At 49.8% G+C, this 16,938-nt stretch overlaps 7 protein-coding genes across 7 annotated transcripts in view; 2 read left to right on the top strand and 5 right to left on the bottom strand.

Annotated features, from left to right (window-relative positions):
* Positions 1–355: 355 nt before the first annotated feature.
* On the bottom strand, positions 356–634 carry EPUS_04791 (uncharacterized protein; the record flags this gene model as incomplete). The annotated part of the gene is made up of 1 exon (XM_007803435.1): positions 356–634. One exon carries the CDS (start codon positions 632–634, stop codon positions 356–358), a length of 279 nt encoding a protein of 92 aa, XP_007801626.1.
* A 1,605-nt stretch (positions 635–2,239) lies between these two features.
* EPUS_04790 (uncharacterized protein) lies at positions 2,240–2,523 on the bottom strand (the record flags this gene model as incomplete). The annotated part of the gene is made up of 2 exons (XM_007803434.1): positions 2,240–2,409; positions 2,460–2,523. The coding sequence occupies 2 exons, from the start codon at positions 2,521–2,523 to the stop codon at positions 2,240–2,242; spliced, it is 234 nt and encodes a 77-aa protein (XP_007801625.1).
* A 590-nt stretch (positions 2,524–3,113) lies between these two features.
* On the bottom strand, positions 3,114–4,020 carry EPUS_04789 (uncharacterized protein; the record flags this gene model as incomplete). Its single annotated transcript, XM_007803433.1, has 3 exons — positions 3,114–3,198; positions 3,251–3,496; positions 3,557–4,020. The coding sequence occupies 3 exons, from the start codon at positions 4,018–4,020 to the stop codon at positions 3,114–3,116; spliced, it is 795 nt and encodes a 264-aa protein (XP_007801624.1).
* A 450-nt stretch (positions 4,021–4,470) lies between these two features.
* On the top strand, positions 4,471–6,834 carry EPUS_04788 (uncharacterized protein; the record flags this gene model as incomplete). Its single annotated transcript, XM_007803432.1, has 5 exons — positions 4,471–5,328; positions 5,381–5,764; positions 5,813–5,989; positions 6,047–6,403; positions 6,478–6,834. 5 exons carry the CDS (start codon positions 4,471–4,473, stop codon positions 6,832–6,834), a joined length of 2,133 nt encoding a protein of 710 aa, XP_007801623.1.
* A 246-nt stretch (positions 6,835–7,080) lies between these two features.
* On the bottom strand, positions 7,081–8,458 carry EPUS_04787 (uncharacterized protein; the record flags this gene model as incomplete). The annotated part of the gene is made up of 4 exons (XM_007803431.1): positions 7,081–7,585; positions 7,703–7,955; positions 8,022–8,237; positions 8,293–8,458. 4 exons carry the CDS (start codon positions 8,456–8,458, stop codon positions 7,081–7,083), a joined length of 1,140 nt encoding a protein of 379 aa, XP_007801622.1.
* A 3,169-nt stretch (positions 8,459–11,627) lies between these two features.
* On the bottom strand, positions 11,628–12,062 carry EPUS_04786 (uncharacterized protein; the record flags this gene model as incomplete). The annotated part of the gene is made up of 1 exon (XM_007803430.1): positions 11,628–12,062. The coding sequence occupies one exon, from the start codon at positions 12,060–12,062 to the stop codon at positions 11,628–11,630; it is 435 nt and encodes a 144-aa protein (XP_007801621.1).
* A 2,003-nt stretch (positions 12,063–14,065) lies between these two features.
* EPUS_04785 (uncharacterized protein) overlaps positions 14,066–16,938 on the top strand; it is a gene marked incomplete at both ends in the record, with an annotated part of 3,772 nt that continues 899 nt past the window's right edge. The window contains 7 exons of the mRNA XM_007803429.1: positions 14,066–14,418; positions 14,537–14,686; positions 14,750–15,275; positions 15,323–15,352; positions 15,412–15,598; positions 15,664–15,799; positions 16,359–16,869. Of these exons, the coding sequence (XP_007801620.1) occupies positions 14,066–14,418; positions 14,537–14,686; positions 14,750–15,275; positions 15,323–15,352; positions 15,412–15,598; positions 15,664–15,799; positions 16,359–16,869 (1,893 nt within the window). The remainder of the gene's footprint in view (positions 14,419–14,536; positions 14,687–14,749; positions 15,276–15,322; positions 15,353–15,411; positions 15,599–15,663; positions 15,800–16,358; positions 16,870–16,938) is intronic.

Below are 16,938 nucleotides of genomic sequence, written 5' to 3'. Positions count from 1 at the left end.
CAAGCACAACACAACAGCACAGCACGCCGACCCAAGGTATCCTCCTGCCAAGCCTAGTCGTCTTGAAAGTGGTTCACGAATAGCCGGAGCCTTGTATTAACGATCTGATTGATGATTTCCGTTTAGCTGTCTGTCTGAGGATGTGCTGATGTCGACAGCTTGAGCTTGACATGATAGAGGCGAGATAGCTCGTTGAGAAAGGCGCTAATAAACTGCGGTCCTCTGTCGCTAGTGATGGTCTTTGGGCATCCTTTGAATCGCTATACGTACTTATAGAAGAGGTCGGCCGCAGTAGTCACAGTAACTGTTTTCTTCGTCGGTAGGCAAATGTGTCTCTTGCTTAACTGATCTACTATTACAAAGACGGCGTCACATCCATTGCTGACGGTACCAGGTATGTGGAAATCCATTGAGAGGTCGTTCCATGGTCGAAGAGGGACAGGTAAAGAATGCAGAAGGCCAGGTGTCTTATTGCGCGGCTTGTAGGGTTAAGGTAATCGTTCTCGGCAGGGGGAACGGGGTTGTCGGTCCTGGCCGGGCCAGATGAGTCGAAGGCAGCCGTATCGAATGCGGTCTGGGGGGCTGCCTTTACATTCTCGCGTATTGGCGACTGGTCACTAGTTGGTGTCGCCATTATTGATGCGTGGCCTGGCTCTAATAGAGTGTCACGTAAGTCAGAAGAGGAAAGGCGACAGGTCCTCAAAGGGTGTCGCGATTGTCAAGGTGGGGAAATGATTGGTGGCTCTTTTGAACAGGGCAGCTGTCCGACAGCTCTAGAGTATGTCGACCCTATGTTTATACTCCGCCTCGACCACAGAGTCGTCGTATATATGCGTACGGGGCGCCCTGTTCTTTTACTCACTAGGTACGAGGATCCCGCTTATTTGAATTCGGAGGTCCGAATCTCCTTGTCTTCTTTAACCTCGTCAGGGGCGCAGAGGGTGTCGGAGAGGCTTGCTTTAAACTCGAGTCCGACCTCAAATGTCAACACCGACCCAGAATGAGCTGGCGACGGGTCCAGAGATACAGATCTCTTGCAGTCGATAGTTTAACGACCGTTTCCAGTCAAAGAGGAGTCTTAGGAATGTCACGTGTCACGTTGGAAGCAGGCAACGAGTGCACGACCCTGTACAGCGGACTGTTATTAGGTTGACAACACATCAAAATTTTGAAATTCAAAATCAGTTTTAAGATATTACGAGAGCTATGCAAGTTCTATTCTCACAGTATATATTAATATTCCTCTTATAAATTATAGTTATATAATGTTATAGAAGACTAAGAACTTAAGTTATTATAGATATAAAAGATTTCTTAAGTAGAAAGTGTGTTAAGAAGAGAATGTAGAAAGAGGGTGCCTTAAGAGGGTGCCTTTAAGAGGGTGCCTTAAGAAGGTGCCTTAAGAGGATGCCTTAAGGGGGTGCCTTAAGAGGGTGCCTTAAGAGGGTGCCTTAAGAAGGGTGCCTTAAGAAGGTGCCTTAAGAGGATGCCTTAAGGGGGTGCCTTAAGAGGGTGCCTTAAGAGGGTGCCTTTAAGAGGGTGCCTTAAGAAGGTGCCTTAAGAGGATGCCTTAAGGGGGTGCCTTAAGAGGGTGCCTTAAGAGGGTGCCTTTAAGAGGGTGCCTTAAGAAGGTGCCTTAAGAGGATGCCTTAAGGGGGTGCCTTAAGAGGGTGCCTTAAGAGGGTGCCTTTAAGAGGGTGCCTTAAGAAGGTGCCTTAAGAGGATGCCTTAAGGGGGTGCCTTAAGAGGGTGCCTTAAGAGGGTGCCTTAAGAAAGTGCCTTGGGAGAAAAGGGTGCCATAGGAGGGTGCCCCAAGAGAAGAGGGTATCCTATCTCAAGAGGGTGTCTCAAGAGGGTATCTCTAAGAGGGTATCCCTAGAGAGTGTCGTGAAGTGATCTCATATTTCTAAAACAGAGTTTGAAAATCCAAAAATTTGAATTGGCCTTAAGCCCGTAACAGTCCGCCGTACTTCCATTGCAGAGGAGCTGCAGCAGCTCTGCAGCATGCGCTAAGAGATTGCAACACTTTTGCAACGGGCAATACTAGCAAATCTGTCACCGGGCCGCCGCCTTTTGAGCGCTTGCTTCGACAATCAATAGCCATCCAGATATGAATATGTGTTATGCCCTCATTCTACGCATATCCAAGAAGCTTTGGTCTCCAAATTGGGGCACAAGGATAATCCTAGATGCTTAACTGTCTGCCTCCACAACGTCAGGAAGATTACGCCCAGGGCGGCTACTTGTTGCCCCTTTCGCCCCAGAACTGCGCTCCCATGCTAGCTAGGTCGGGATTGGAAGCCTTCTTCTCCTTCCCACCATTGCCACTCTGCATCTTGCCTTGCAACCCCAATCTAGCAGAGACTGGATCCTCGTTCTCGGCGAGATATCGTTGGAGGTTGGAGGACCCTGCTCTCTCGTCAGCCTAGTTGCAATTTCTTAAGGGCTTGCGAGCCTACAAGTAGACGCCTGCGCGTTATTGCCTTGTCCCACCATGTGGGGAGCTGACGCCTTTTCCTCCATTCTTTTGCTGTTGTTGCTGCGAGATTCCTGCAACCACATTATCATCTTGCATTTATGAATGAAGGGTGAATATACTCACGGACATCTTTAATTCTGCTTCTGTTCTTCGTCTGTTCAGTCAAATTTGTTTTGGAGTGCTGTTGATTGCCGCCTCGATTACTATTGTTGAACCTGAAGGATACAAACCATTTACTAAAGTACATCGAGGGTCTCTTGTACTTCAAAATCAACTCCGGCAGCGGCCATCGAGTTCTCGACGCCGGTGGTCATGTTGTAGCCTTCGCCGGTGGACTGTCGTCGCTGCTGACCGGTCGGCTTACAATTGGCCTGTTTCGAAGCTGCTCAGGAGAAGCTGCTCGCCGGCCGGCTTCTGATTGGGTGGCAAAAGAACCCGGAGGAAGACGTGTTCGGTGCTGGAACTTTGCAAGGTAGACTGCTACGGTGGCGACGTGAGCATGACTACGGCGGCGACAGATGCGTACTGGTAGTTAAGAAGGTGGACTTGGAACGACGGTGATATTACCAGCACTACAGGCGACAACAGACGCAGCCAGGGATCTCTTTGGGCAGTGAGCTCCTCGCAGCAGGGTCTAAGGGATAAGGTAGTCTAGAATGCCATGGACGAAGATGGCAATCACGCAAAGAAGAACTGAATCTTTTGATTCCTCGGTGGGTCTGTAGAGCGATCGCCGGTCGAATCACTTTCATTTACAAAGCAGGTACGTACTCCATGAGATTAGTGAAGATGCCCTCTGGGTCATCTTCATCACCGCTCGCCTCTATCTTGCAGACGTCTTTGTAGCCAAGCTTCGAATATATCTGGTATCCCATCCCAGCCGCGCTGACGCATTGCTTTACATCGTCAGCCTTGCTCAGTTCAACAGCCCACTGACCCATCTTGGTCCCATACCCACGTCGCCAATACGCTGGATGCACCACGAGCATGCTCATGATGGCATCACCGCTGCAACGTCTACACCTGTTGTTAGTCAAAGAATCAATGAGGCTAGCGGTGGGACGAGGCATGACTGACTCCTCGCGTATCTTGCCCACCAAGGTGCCCCAGGATTCATAGTGCTTGCAGTTGAGGTCCCTTCCTTCATTCTCAGGGAGTGTTGGGTATTCACCTGCTTGATGTATTAGTGCTGGGACAGTCCACGGGCTAGGGTATCCGAATGTCCCTTGATTGTCCTTGTACTCGCCCTTGCGCTTGGAACCAGGCTCCAGTTTGATGCTTGCAACACCGACAACGACCTTCTCACCGGCAGTAGGTGCCTTCCAAGCATCATCTGAGGGGATAGTGGCCTCGGTCTTCTCATTCTCATCAGGCTGGTACTCGTCCTCGGCCACAATGACTATGAAATCATTGCTTTTGATAGTATCCTGCAGTTGCGTACGGTAGGAAAGTATGGTGTCTGCTGGATAATCTTTGTGATATGGCCTTTCCCAGCGAAACAGCGGTGAGTAGCGAAACCCTGCTGTGGCGACAACCCCCATGCGGAGAACATCACTGGGGCAAGCGATACGTAGACCGCCAAGAGGCGGACCAGATGCTACTAATTGTGTCTTCATTCCGAAGTCCATACAAAGAGCTTAATGTCTCGTATGTCTACGAGACATTGCAAGTCCACCCTCTCCTGGACTTTAAATTTTGCTCTCTGGCAACTGTCACGGCCGGCATGATGCAGACTGTAGCTGCAAACTAGCGAAGAAGATACTGGGGATGTTGCCCCACGCAGCGCCCAAGACCAAGCGAAGGCAGCCAATCAGGTGTCGACCGGTGAGGACATCCATCTTGACGGTCATGGCGCTCTGCGAGGCGGGACGACCGCGCTACAGTCTCACAACGTTCCTAGGCATGCAGTGCAATATATTTTGTCCTACTACCTCTGTGTCGAGGGTCAACGACGTCCGATCAGTCCACCTAAGTGCACAAGCTTCGCGGCCATGACCAGCACACAGTCGCCTTCTCAGGAAGGGCACAATGAGGGCATTGTGCCTGAACAGAACACTTCCCAGTTTTTCCATGTAGATTATCCAGTCGACCCATTATTGGCATTCAATGACTTGGGGGGTGTAGACTATGCTTCAACAGGAACGACTACTCCGCCTGCCTTTTCCTTCAACGAATCTCTTGAGCAGAATACGGCAGACTGGGACATGCCCCGTCACACTAACAGTCAAGGGACTTCTGCGCTCGAGCATTCTGGGATGACTGGGGAGTTCCAGGCAACCGATCCGACCTCGATCCAGCCTTGGGCTATGGTTCTTGCTCCTATGACCCCACCATCCAATGGTATTTCCTCAGGAATAGACCAAAGCAGCGACAGCTGGGCAATAATGACTACTTCATCCAATGGAGAAGTATCGCATTGGAACAGCTCAGCGCAATCTCGTGGCGGCCGCAACTCGAGCTCGTTGCATCCGTCGAATGCAACGACCACTTCGGAGGGATGGCCGACGCCTAACAGCGGCAGCGGCAACGTATCTGCGAGAGGAGATCCTTCCAAGGAGCCACCTTATGGTAAACAAGCTGAACATCCAGGGACATCGCAGGCTGTGGTTCTCACACAGCGCCTGCTAGCTCCGAGCAGTGCCCCTTACTATAGCCCTCCAAACGACGCAACAGAAATCGCGCGAACTGCGCCAGCGTCTTCTGCTACCCAGGAGAGACCGCCTTATACGCCACCAACGCTTCTACCAAAAAGGAAGAGGAAGGGCCCTTATACAGAAGAGACAAGAGATCGTGTCAGGAGGGTTAGAGATGCACGCTGTTGCATACGCTGCAGAATGCACAAATCACGTGTAAGTAGGTGGCCCGAAGACTAGTCAGCTTCTAAAGTTGTACAACACACAGTGCGATGATGAGGCTGATTGCCTTAGCTGTGCGCAAGGCAGCGCAAAACTCGAATGGCCACCCTGCTCTAGAGCCGGCTTCGAGGGCGTCATCGCCTTCAGAGCAGGCAACAGTCGAGCGGGCAAATCAAGATACGAACTGATTCGGCCAGCTGATTGGCCATCTATGAGGAAAGGTATAAATTCTGGGCTCGAATGGGCTCCGGGATCCTCCGTGCAAACCGTGTGGATCTGCTACCCTTTTCGTGGGGCTACGGACTCGTCAGAGACGGCTATGCCGATTGGCGTGCGGAGATTTAAGCCGTCCGTGTACCAAGTGCTGGAGGAGCCCTGGGAGTGTCCAGATGGTCAAGTCGTGCCGCTGAGATCTGAACCTTATGCCTGCGTACGGCTGATAACACACCGGTGCGATCCGACACTAACGTTGTCACAGGTGATCAATAAAGATAATCAATCGGACCTGGCCAAGTACGTCGAGAGGTGGAAAGACGCTCTGCTGGCCGAGGCGATAGATCAGCTGAAAGATCGTCTCATCCGGGAGCACTATCATGAAGCCGTTCGCTTCTCACGTGAATGGGAGAGAGCTAGAGCAAACAGTGAGAAAGATCAGGTGAGTGAGACAGGCACCCTCGCGCACCTATGTCGCTAAACGAGGCCATCCTCGAAGCCTTGCGCAGTCACCTTTGCTCTGAACATTCAAGCGGCCGCATACTTCTCCTGCACTCGGATGGTTGAAAAGGACTCTGGTGGACTCAAGCTTCGCATGAACGATGAGAATCGAATGAAATTGAACGGCATGTTCCCGATATCCGCTCATATCGACATGCAGATTGATCTTATGGCCATCCAGTACATGCTGCAGCAAATGGACCATATCAATACTCGTCTCAAAAAGGCCATTTTTGTCAAGGAGAACTACTGCAATTGGTATGAGATCTATTTAACCTCGTTCCTCCTTCTCTGTAGCTTGGAGACCGTCCATAAGCGCCAGACCCAAATTGTCAAGCGATTTGAATCGTCGGAGGTAGGTACTATTTATAAGTTGTTCACCCATACCACTCGTCTTACATTATGTGCCGACTCTGACCGGCATTACAGAACCCAGGTAAACATGCCTCCGTTCTGGAGAAGAGCAACGACATGCTTCGAGATTGGCAGAAATCGGCAGTTGTAATCCTGCATCATTGGCGAGCCGTCCTGAGAGGCCAGCTCAAGTTTGCGAACCCATGGAACGATGAGGACAGAAATAGGTTGCGCAAAAGCTTCAAGCTGGACGACGAGGCGGTCAAAGCAATGGACCAGCTTAACAACATGATACAAAAACGGAAAGATGAGCTTAGGGAAGCCGCGAAGCTCGAGCTGGATAACAAGGAGGCGCGGCCGATGGCATGGTTGTCACATTTGTGGGTGGAAGACTACACATGTGTACCTACATTATCTCCGAGAGCTGCATGATTCAGCACTATGAGCCAAGATGTATACGGTTGGCAGCGAGGCGGAAGTGAGATTGAGTTCAGCAGATCGTCCGCTCAAGGTAGACTAAGTTTAGTCATAACAGTTCGTGTCTCGTGATAAAGGAACAATTCAGTGTAACACCAAGCAGGAGACTTATATACCAGAAGCTCAACGCCTCAGCGGACTTCAACAGCAAAACAGCAGCAACAAGATGCCAGCTAAGCAAAAACACCAAGGCATTGAACCTTAGTCATGGCAGTCATTCCCGGAGACACCCACACTCTTGACACGCCAGCTTCTCGGCAGCTTATCCCACTCACTGCCCGTCATGAGCGCCTGCTTCTCGGGCGGAAGATCGAAGTTGTCGCCCATATTCCGCTTCAGCGCCGGTGCCGACACCCAGCCTTGTTGGTCGTCGTGCAGCCACAGACGCATCATGTAGCGGCGCCTGGTCGGATCCGTTGGCGAATCTGTCCAGGAGTCGCGCGCATGCAGGACGGCGTAGTTATTGATGAAGAGCATGTCGCCTGGCTGCGGGGCCAGACGGATACGAACACGGCGGGCGACGTCCTGGATGACTGCCATGGCGTGCTCTTGATGTGGCTTCAGGCCCGGTGCAGCGGCCGTTAGCGGATAGGTGGCGCTCGCGCCAATGAACGCACCCGCGTAGTTGACTTGAATGTTTCCGTTGTCGTCAAGGGCGATGAGGGGGCGGTAGAAGGAGCGGATGACTTCTTCGCCGATCGCGGGCCTGTGGTTGACAAATACAGTGAGTCGCGGGGCTGAGATACATTGGAAATGTAGGCGTCACGTGCGTGAGCAGAAGTGTACTAGAGGAAACGGTGCTAGATTAGGGAATATTGCTTACCTGTGAGATCTCTCCCAGTACCAGTCCTCAAACAAGGTCTTGATGACTTCCGGGTCCTCTACGGCAAGCATGTTGTAGATAGAAGTCATCGAGGAGAGGTACTGGTCGCCACCCTCCAGTGGGACGCTTTGAGTGAACATGGTCAGCATGTCGTAGACGTCGATGTCGGTATGGAAATTCATTGAGACGATCTGCTCTGGAGGCTTCAACTTCTCGTTGAGCGGGTTATCCTTCGTCCTGTCACGGATGTGATCTGGGAAACAATCAGCTAGTGTACTTGACAAGAAAAGAAGGGCAAACAAGGAAGGACAACACTCACCAATATTGCGGGCACGGGAATTCGCTGCATGGCTAGTAAGGCCAGCATGAAGTATAACACGTTCTTCCTCCGTGTATACAGCTGGGTTGAGGCCCCGCAGAACGCAGAATCCTAGGCCAGCATATACAGCTTTGGTAATGCCGCGCAGGCGCTGTCGAAGCTCTTCTGGGAGTGGGAATGTCTCCGGGCTTGCGAAACCGCGGGCGATGGCCAAGCCTGACACCTCTGTAAGCCTTGGCTATCAGATCATAAAGCTTCAAAAGAAACACACCTTTGAAATGCTGCAAGGCTCTATCAATGTGGTGAACATCGTCCTCCGAAAGTCGTATGTAGATCCGCTCACTTTCGGACTCTAGCGTAGAGCCTGTCCATGCTAGTGGTCCAGATAGTTGGATTGGATAGCCTGGTGGCAACCGGTCTTGCGCAATTTCCGCCATGATTAAGAAGCCTTTAAAAATATGATAGAGGTATGCGCAAAAGAGGATGGGAAAGAGGGGAGAAGTCTGGTCGTCCGTTCAAGGTTATAGAACCACAACCCGCCTGCCAATAGAGTCATGCTGGCATAATGTAGCTGGGTAGCAAGGTATTGACTTGCTCCGGCCTATCAGGAGGAAGTGTGGCCGAGCTGTTTTGAAGCCTGCATGATTAACCGAATCCTGGAGCGGATCAAGAAGTTGTCTGTAAATAGGTGCAAACCTTCCCGCACCTCGGAGTAACATGGCAGGTTAGCTCCCATAGCCGTCGAACCGTTCCGTCCGTCAAAGGGGTGATGAGGCAAGCAACCATAGACACGACCCATGCCATGTCTGGAATTCCCTTGCGCCTGGACGGGGTAGAGCTCGGACCTTTGAAGTCACCCGCATATGCGAGAGCACATGGTCTGAAGCACTAGGCACGAACAAGCACTGGAGCGGGGAGAATCGATACTAGATAGGTTGCCACAGGGCCATGGTCTGCTTTCGCGGCCTAATGAACAGCTTGCAGATCTGTCAGTTGCCTTCTCCAATGCGACGATCAGTAGATGAGGAGCCCGATGTGACGGGAAGTGATAGGCAATGATAGGAGACTAGATGCCACGCAAGTGGGCACAGTTCGCAACCGCAAACGACCTAGCGACAGGAGTAGCGCGGTCTACAAGAGTACAGAGGTAAGGCCAAGCGCTATCATACAATCTAGGGCTGGCAGGTCTGCATGTGCCTCAGCCTTTTCTGCTTGGGAGAGCACCTGAGATTGGATGACAGCGCAACCTTACGGCCTCTTTTCTCCGCCGCAGAGCCTCAGCGTCGTATCGAACCCCTTCTCCAGACAGTCGGTACGTACTTGGTCGTCGCTTGCCCAGGAAGCTTGCAGGATGGCGTCTGCAGACAGTACGGCTTGAAGCCTACATTCGCAAATATGAAGCTGCAGCTCAGCAAGGCCTCACCACAACATTGGTCGAGGCCTAAGAGCCACTGATGCCGAGGACGAGTCAAGGATGGGACGTTAATTAGAGACTTTCCACAGGACAGAATGGTCAACTTGACACATTTCTAAGCGCATGTATTCATTAGCTGACGTGCAAAACTACTTAACGTGAAGATCAAAATGAATTTTTCTTGTCGATTTTGATCAGGCTTAAGGAGAGGTGTTGACAAGTCACGGAAGGAAGTCAATGCTAGGGTGTGGTCTTAGGAAGGTTTCAACATATCATAACACTTACGCTAAGTCAGCTCATACTGTTGGGGATAGAACATACTACTACACTTGAGTGAATTATAGCTGTTGTCTTCAAGGTGTCCATTTGAATCACATCGAGTCAAATAAACCAAATCAAATGCTTGGCAAATAAAGCAAATCCCCACTCAAATCAAATGAGCATCTGTAGATTTGTCAAATGAGTCAAATTGTATGTACTCTGTATAGAAGACAATTAGGCTAATTCTGAGCCAAATTGGCTAGTGATTAGTTAAGAAATTAATCTAACTATTGCTATTATCTTTATATTCTACATTAGTATTAAGCTTATGTTAGGGATGCCGAGCGGAATTCCTGAAGGAATTCCCTCGGTAATCCAGTCTTTTAGCGCATGCTTCGCGCATGCGGGGCCGCACGATTCATCTTCCTGACAGATTTAGGCTGCGACATGGGCCGGGTTCTAAGGGGGTCGGGCCCAGAAAAAAGAGGGCTTAACCCGGCCCAAAAACCTGCGGGTTGGGCCGGGTTAGCCTAAGCTATTTCTTGGCAGATTAAGAAGCGCACAGAATTCGCAAACAGAATGCATAGAAAGAGCGCACAGAATTCGCACGCAGAATGCGCAGAAAAGCGCACAGAATACGCAAAAAAAGCGCACATAAAATGCGCAGAAAGAACGCAAAGAATGCGCAGGAATCGCGCACAGAATTTGCATACAGAATGCACACACAGAATGCGCAGAAAGAACGCACAGAACTCGCACGCAGAATACACAGAAAAAGCCCACAGTAAATATAATGTAGCGTAGACGACGCTGAGATAGATCAAAGAGCAGTATACACGAGTAATGGAGGCTGGAAAGCGAAATCTAACAATCTGAAGGGCACAAAACTGGGATCTCTGAGTTGAGAGAGAGAGAGGCCCGGATTCTAGTCCCCACGGAGAGCTCAGAGTAGGATTCATTTGATGTTCAAGGTTGCTCAGGCTTGGAACAGTCTTGCACAGCCACAGCTTAGGGCTCCTTATTCATCGCTCAGGTTGCAGTCACATGTACTCAGAGCTCGAAGTTGAAAGGGAATTTGGAGATGTCAAGATTGGTGTGCGAGTATGGTGGAATTGTGAAGACTTTTGTTTGTTTCGTACATGTGGCAACTTTCTTTTCCATCTTCCAGGTCATGACAGGTGGATCAATCTCAATACATTGAATCAATTCTGTGGTGATCTCTTCTTCGGCCTAGAAATGCCAATTCCTTCGGATCTCCCTCTTTTGGGTTCTTTTTGCGTGATCGTGCTTCTTTAACTTATCCAACATGTTGTTCATCAATGGTATCCCAGATATCTTTAGCTTGGGCCACTACATCTTTCTTTGTTCGGAGGGAGTCTTTGACCCTTGGCTCATAGGAGTTAATCTATTGTTGCAAGTCCTTTTTGGTAATTTGCTGAAAGTCCTCCCGGACCAGATGCTTCATGCCCTGGAGATCTGAGTGAGTCTCGGGATGCCTGGTCCGACTTCGACAATCTCCCTAGTTCTCCGTGGGATGGGACTTCGTCGGGCTTGGTGGGGTCGCTATGGATGATATCTGGGTTGTCCCACAACCGCCGAGCTAGATCTGGTAGTGCTGCTTGTTTCGCAGCCCTGCTGATAGAGTGCTCCTAACCTTGAGACGGAAGTAATGAGATTGTAAGACAAATCATTAAGATCTGCGACTCCTGCTCCCGATAGCCTGGCTTCATTCAGCCCGACGGATCAACGATTCTCCCCGACCAACAACTTCAGAAACTTTGTACAGAATAGGTTTTTTTGAGCACGTCACGCCCCTGCATCTTCGCCGAGAAATGGCATTCATAGCGGAGGTGTGTTTATATACCTTTTTCTAGAAGACAGTCTACATGGAAATTTTGTTTTAAGCTAGCATAACGTCAGAGGTTGTGAAATCAATTATGGGATCGGTCCACTGCTTCTCGGACACTGTTTTTCGTTGGCATTTCGAAGACTTCGCCTGTTGTCTCCAATTCGGTACGTCGGCGGTCCAGTACAGAATGGCTGTTTGATGCATCCATCTCGGGCTTGCTGTAACCGTCATTCTGAGCTGATATGCGGTTCTGGACGGTCATCGACCGGCGCCGCCAGAAATAGTAAAGCGCTCCCAGAATAGCTAACATGACCAGCACACCTACGCCAACTCCAGCACCGATTGCGACGCGGTTATGGCTGGTGCTGTCGGTGACAGTTCCCGAGGCCCTCGAGAAGTTGGCGCTGGAGGCCGAAGTCGAGGTGGTCAGGGTCAAAGCAATGGTAGGGACTTGGGAGCTGGTGGGGATTGAGTCTCCCGCCGTATTCGAAGATGTGGTAAGACTGAGGGTTGTCATAATGCTGGCCAGTCCTAGACTAAAGATTTGAGATGGATCGGAACAGTTGCAGCCAGTAAATCCGTAGCAGCAATAGTAGCCCACACCAACATTTGGGCAATTCAAAGCGCCGTTGCCACTGACTATTCAGATATGATTAGCAATCATTTTACAACCAGAAGTAGATCCCTCCACCAGTTCCAAAGTAGACATACTCTGGTTGCAGTTGGACATGCAGCTAGTTTCTGTTACTCCGTTATAGTGCCGTGATTTGTTATTGCAAAGCTTGATTTAAGCACGACCATTGAAAAGAGCTACTACGGGTACAGGCCTAATTTTTGTACCCCCCCCCTGGTCAAAATATCTTACAAACATGTTTTTTACACAACCCACCTGCCAGCATCCCTGTCAGCATTGCGTCACTATTTTGCACGAATTTTGCTCATCCTGCAAATGCTACTCTTCTCACTCTGTACGCATTCTACTAATTCTGCATAGATACTAATGAGCTTGATGATAAGATGAGCTATAAGCACTGCTTCATGGTATATTATGTCTTCTAAATATCTTACAAAAGCTGCTTCAGTAGATACAGACAAGATGTCAAGCAGTTAGAGGTGTTAATAGAATGTAAAAACTTGATTTTAGAGACTAATCTTATTTAGGCCATAATGTGGACGACTATACCTAATTGTATGTAGTATGTTATGTACGGATACTAACCTTTTCAGCAGGGGGGGGTACAAAAATTAGGCCTGTTACCGTAGTAAAATATTACTATCAGTCTGATATAGGCTTAGCTGTTTTGTATAAATAACGTTATGGAGTAAAGATACTAGCGCTGAACTAACAATACTTCCTGCCCCCCCCCATAGTAGTATCCTAATAATTTCAACAGAAACTGGTTCATCAAATTCCTTAATAAGCTTTCTTCCAGCGATTATATCAGCACCATCAAAGCTTAGATATCAATTACCTCTACAGATGAAGACAATTATTGGGACGATTCTTCTCCTCGCTATGTATTAGAGGTCATATTTAAGATCACTGGATTGTTGTCTGTGGACCCTCAAACTGCTGCCAAACATGTATATCAGACTTCAGCAGCTGAGATGCAATCGAATATGACCATTTGAGCGAATACAGCATTGTAGATTACCTTACACAGGTGACGGCAGAAATGTCACACCAGAAGTTGGGATGCTCCTCAAAGCTGGCATCGGACTTGCTTGTGAATTGCTCGTGTCCCTCGCAAAGAGTTTCTATGGAGAGCTTGTTGCTAGAGGAGCAGGGGTTATGGTGAACACGAAAGGGTTTCCAGGCACTGGATAGTGCAATGTGCGGAATCATCTCTGTGCCATGTTGCTTCGCTGGATGCAAACGGCGCGACCTTGGGATGCTGAGTCATTGGGAGTAAGTACTTCAGAAAAATGGAGTGCTTACAGAATCCTCAGAATAGCAGAAACTGCATATGCCAACCGCAGCTCAACAGAAGATAAGGATTGATTACTCTTGTGCTACCCGACCTCAAATACGATTTTATCAAGTCGTATCTGCGCTAAACATGGGTCTCACACTTCCACATCAAGTCAGTCCTCGTGCATGTTCATCGGTATCCCCTCCATACTCAATGCCTCAATTAGCACATTTGGGTGAGATTCAGATAAGATTATCTACAAGATTTCTTCTCACCAGCACTTCATGTTACATGTACTCAATGGATGACTCTGACATATTCTAGAAAGCCCCATTATTAGGGCTATTGCTTCGCCAATATGTATTCATCGTCGCTGCTTGTCAACACCAAGTAACGAAGATCGACGAAGCTAATTGAGGCATTCCCCTGTCTGGGTACGGAAGGATCAAGGCAAACTCTGGCAAGGCTGAACTCGGGTTTGGGGGCGAGGTTGAATCTTAAACTTGACATTCAACAGTTGGCGTCTCAAGGCCTTGCTCAGATACCACGTCTTCCCTTCCATCCAAATGTGAGCGGCCCTGGGACTTTAAGGTTGTTAAGGTCCAACATGGAGCCACTCAGTATCATCGCATCCATCACAAGCATCCTCACTGCTGCGGCTAGGATTTCTAGCGTCCTTACGCAGATCCACGACGCGCCCACCACCATCTCCGCTCTTTTGACCGAGGTCGACCACATAAGGATTGTCTTCACAGCCTTCCAAAACTTCCTAGACAAAAACGCTAAGATTTCGGGAGCACGTGCTGCTTTGATTCAACTTGACGACATTATCGTCATTCTCACACAAACTGTGCTTGTTTTCTCGGAACTCCAGACGCTCGTTGCGCCCTTGTCGGCCAAAAAGCGGCTGTCTGGTTGGCAACGACTAAATTGGCCAAGAAATGAAGCGGCCGCTATGCGGTTGGTCAATTAATTGCAGAGACATAAAACCTCGTTATCCCTCCTACTACAAATCATTCGATGGTGAGCGGAACACTATATCGTATACTGAACTCTCTGCGAGGTCTAACGCTGCCAGCGAATCGGATCTTGATGCAAGGCAAAATGCCACCTCTCTGCAGCGCCATGTTGAGCAACAAATAAAGAATGATTCAGATTTATCATTACGGCTCGAAGAGCTCCAACCTGCTCCTGCTGAGAAAAGGCTTGACAAGCTAGATTTTGGTCTGTTCACTGACCCTGCGGGTTTGGGGGATTGAGGACTGGGGCCCCTAACACCAACACACGTTAGAGGCTTCCAGCATCATGATCATGGCAACAGTTCAGATTCGGAGTCTGGACTTTCGACTCCGGGGACATTCGAAGCCGTTTTGTCGGCCACCAGGGCATACGACCGAGTCAGAGACAGAGGCGTAGATGATAGAACGTCGATAGCAACTACGAGATCTCACGCCTGGTCTGCGCTCTCAGGGTTGAGTCTAGCAGAAATATCGATCATTGCCGTCGTCCAACTACCACTTCACAAGGCTGAGCTTCAAAGGTTTCGACAGATCGCTTCCCCTTCGTGGAATGATTCAGACTCCCTGCGGGATGTACAAGTTGATGGATTGTACGATTGCGACTTATGGGAGAGCGACGAAGCCGCTAAGATCCTGCAATCTACCGGTCGCCTTTCTGATGCCTTTCAACGCCACTATGGACTTATGAGCCGAGCATACGACGGAAAGCCATCATTGGCGAGGTTGAAAGAGGAACTACGCGATTTAGAAGGTTATCCACCACGGTTGATTACCGCTGGACCGATGGACGATGCATTGGTATGTGTTAGCCTTAGACGGAGTGTTCGGTAGCTAATAAGGGACAGGAAAGGTGGCAAGGCACAATTCAAGGTCCTGTGAGGCACCCATTCCTACCTACACAGTGTCTACCAATAGCAGCTTACTCTTGGCCCAGCTCGACAGCCCATACCGAGGCGGCCTGTTCTTCTTGTCTATTAATTTCCTTGGTACTGATTATCCTCACTCTCCGCCTCGCATGCATTTCACAACAAGGATTTATCATCCTAACATCAGTTCTCTGGGACGCATCGCTTTGGATATTCTGGGAGAGAAATGGTCTGATGCTTTGACCATTGAGAAAGGTTCGCATTGTCACCTCCAGCTAGGTGCGCTTCAGATCTCCTGCTAATCCATGGAAACCCTTTAGTTCTACTCGCGATTTACTCTCTCCTAATCAATCCGAACGTAGTCGAGCCACTTGTTCCAGAAATTGCCCTGGTCTACAATACGGACCGGTCTCGGTATGAAGCGACGGCGCGAGAATGGACAAGAAAATATGCCATGTAAGCGAGCCTGGGATTAGTGGACTGGCTTCCCCTTTTCAGCCAGCACTCAGAGCCAGGCGAAACGTTCTTCTGTTGGATATTTTTATGCACACTGATCTAGTAGGAAACTGCTCTAGCTTGCTGTGGGTCATGTATCTTGAAGACATGACCTCTAAAACCACCTGATGTGTGGGAACACATGACACCCGTTGGCGTTGGCGTTGGCGGTTGTCGATTGTCGATTGTCGATTGTACCGGCCTTGAATCAGTAGTATATATAAGGCTTTGCCAACAAGCATCCCTGACTGTAGAACACGATTTGAAACCATCACCAAATCACTCGCATTTGTACACGTACACATTCACAATCATTAACCCCTGACTCGCTGGAAAAGTAAATCCGCTTGCCCAGGCTGCAGTATACGGCTTGGCATCCGAGTCCCAGATCATTCACGGCATTCGGTCAGATATCTACCTTAGACGAGAGATGTACAACCATCTCAACTGATTGCATCAAAGATTCAACACATCAAACATGCCTTGCAGCTTACTGGCAGCACACTCACGCGGATAACAGCGCCTCGTGCGGCGCATCCTTTACTCCCAGCATGCTCGATCCCATCCCTCCACCCCCCTCCTGGCTGTCCAGCTCGATCGCCTCCCTCTCCGCCACGCTCTCCTTCCCCACCCTCCCCCTCCACATCCACGAACTCATCGCCTCATTCCTCTTCTACCAGTTCGTGCAGACCGTCATCTCGCCCCTGGTATCCAGCCACCTCTTCCCCTCCATCTACCCGCAGCTCAACCGGCGCACCAAGATCAACTGGGACGTGCACGTCGTCTCGCTCGTGCAGTCCTGCTCCATCAATGCGGCCGCGCTGTGGGTCATGTACGTCGACGAGGAGCGCATGGACATGAGCGCCATGGAGCGCGTCTACGGCTACACGGGCGGCTGCGGCATGATCCAGGGGTTGGCGGCGGGCTATTTCCTGTGGGATCTGGTGGTCACGAGCCGGAATGTGGGCATCTTCGGCTGGGGGATGTGGGCGCATGGGGTCTGCGCTCTGTGCGTGTTCAGTTTTGGTTTTGTAAGTACACCTCTCTCTCTCGCCCCCCTATCTACTTACAGCCGGGGGGGGGGGGAAATGCTGCTCTGG

The sequence above is a fragment of the Endocarpon pusillum genome (assembly GCF_000464535.1).
Source record: "Endocarpon pusillum Z07020 unplaced genomic scaffold scaffold2274, whole genome shotgun sequence".
Classification (NCBI taxonomy): Eukaryota; Fungi; Ascomycota; class Eurotiomycetes; order Verrucariales; family Verrucariaceae; genus Endocarpon; species Endocarpon pusillum.
The sequence above is the reverse complement of the archived record's forward strand: the minus strand, read 5'-3'. Positions and strand labels throughout refer to the sequence as shown.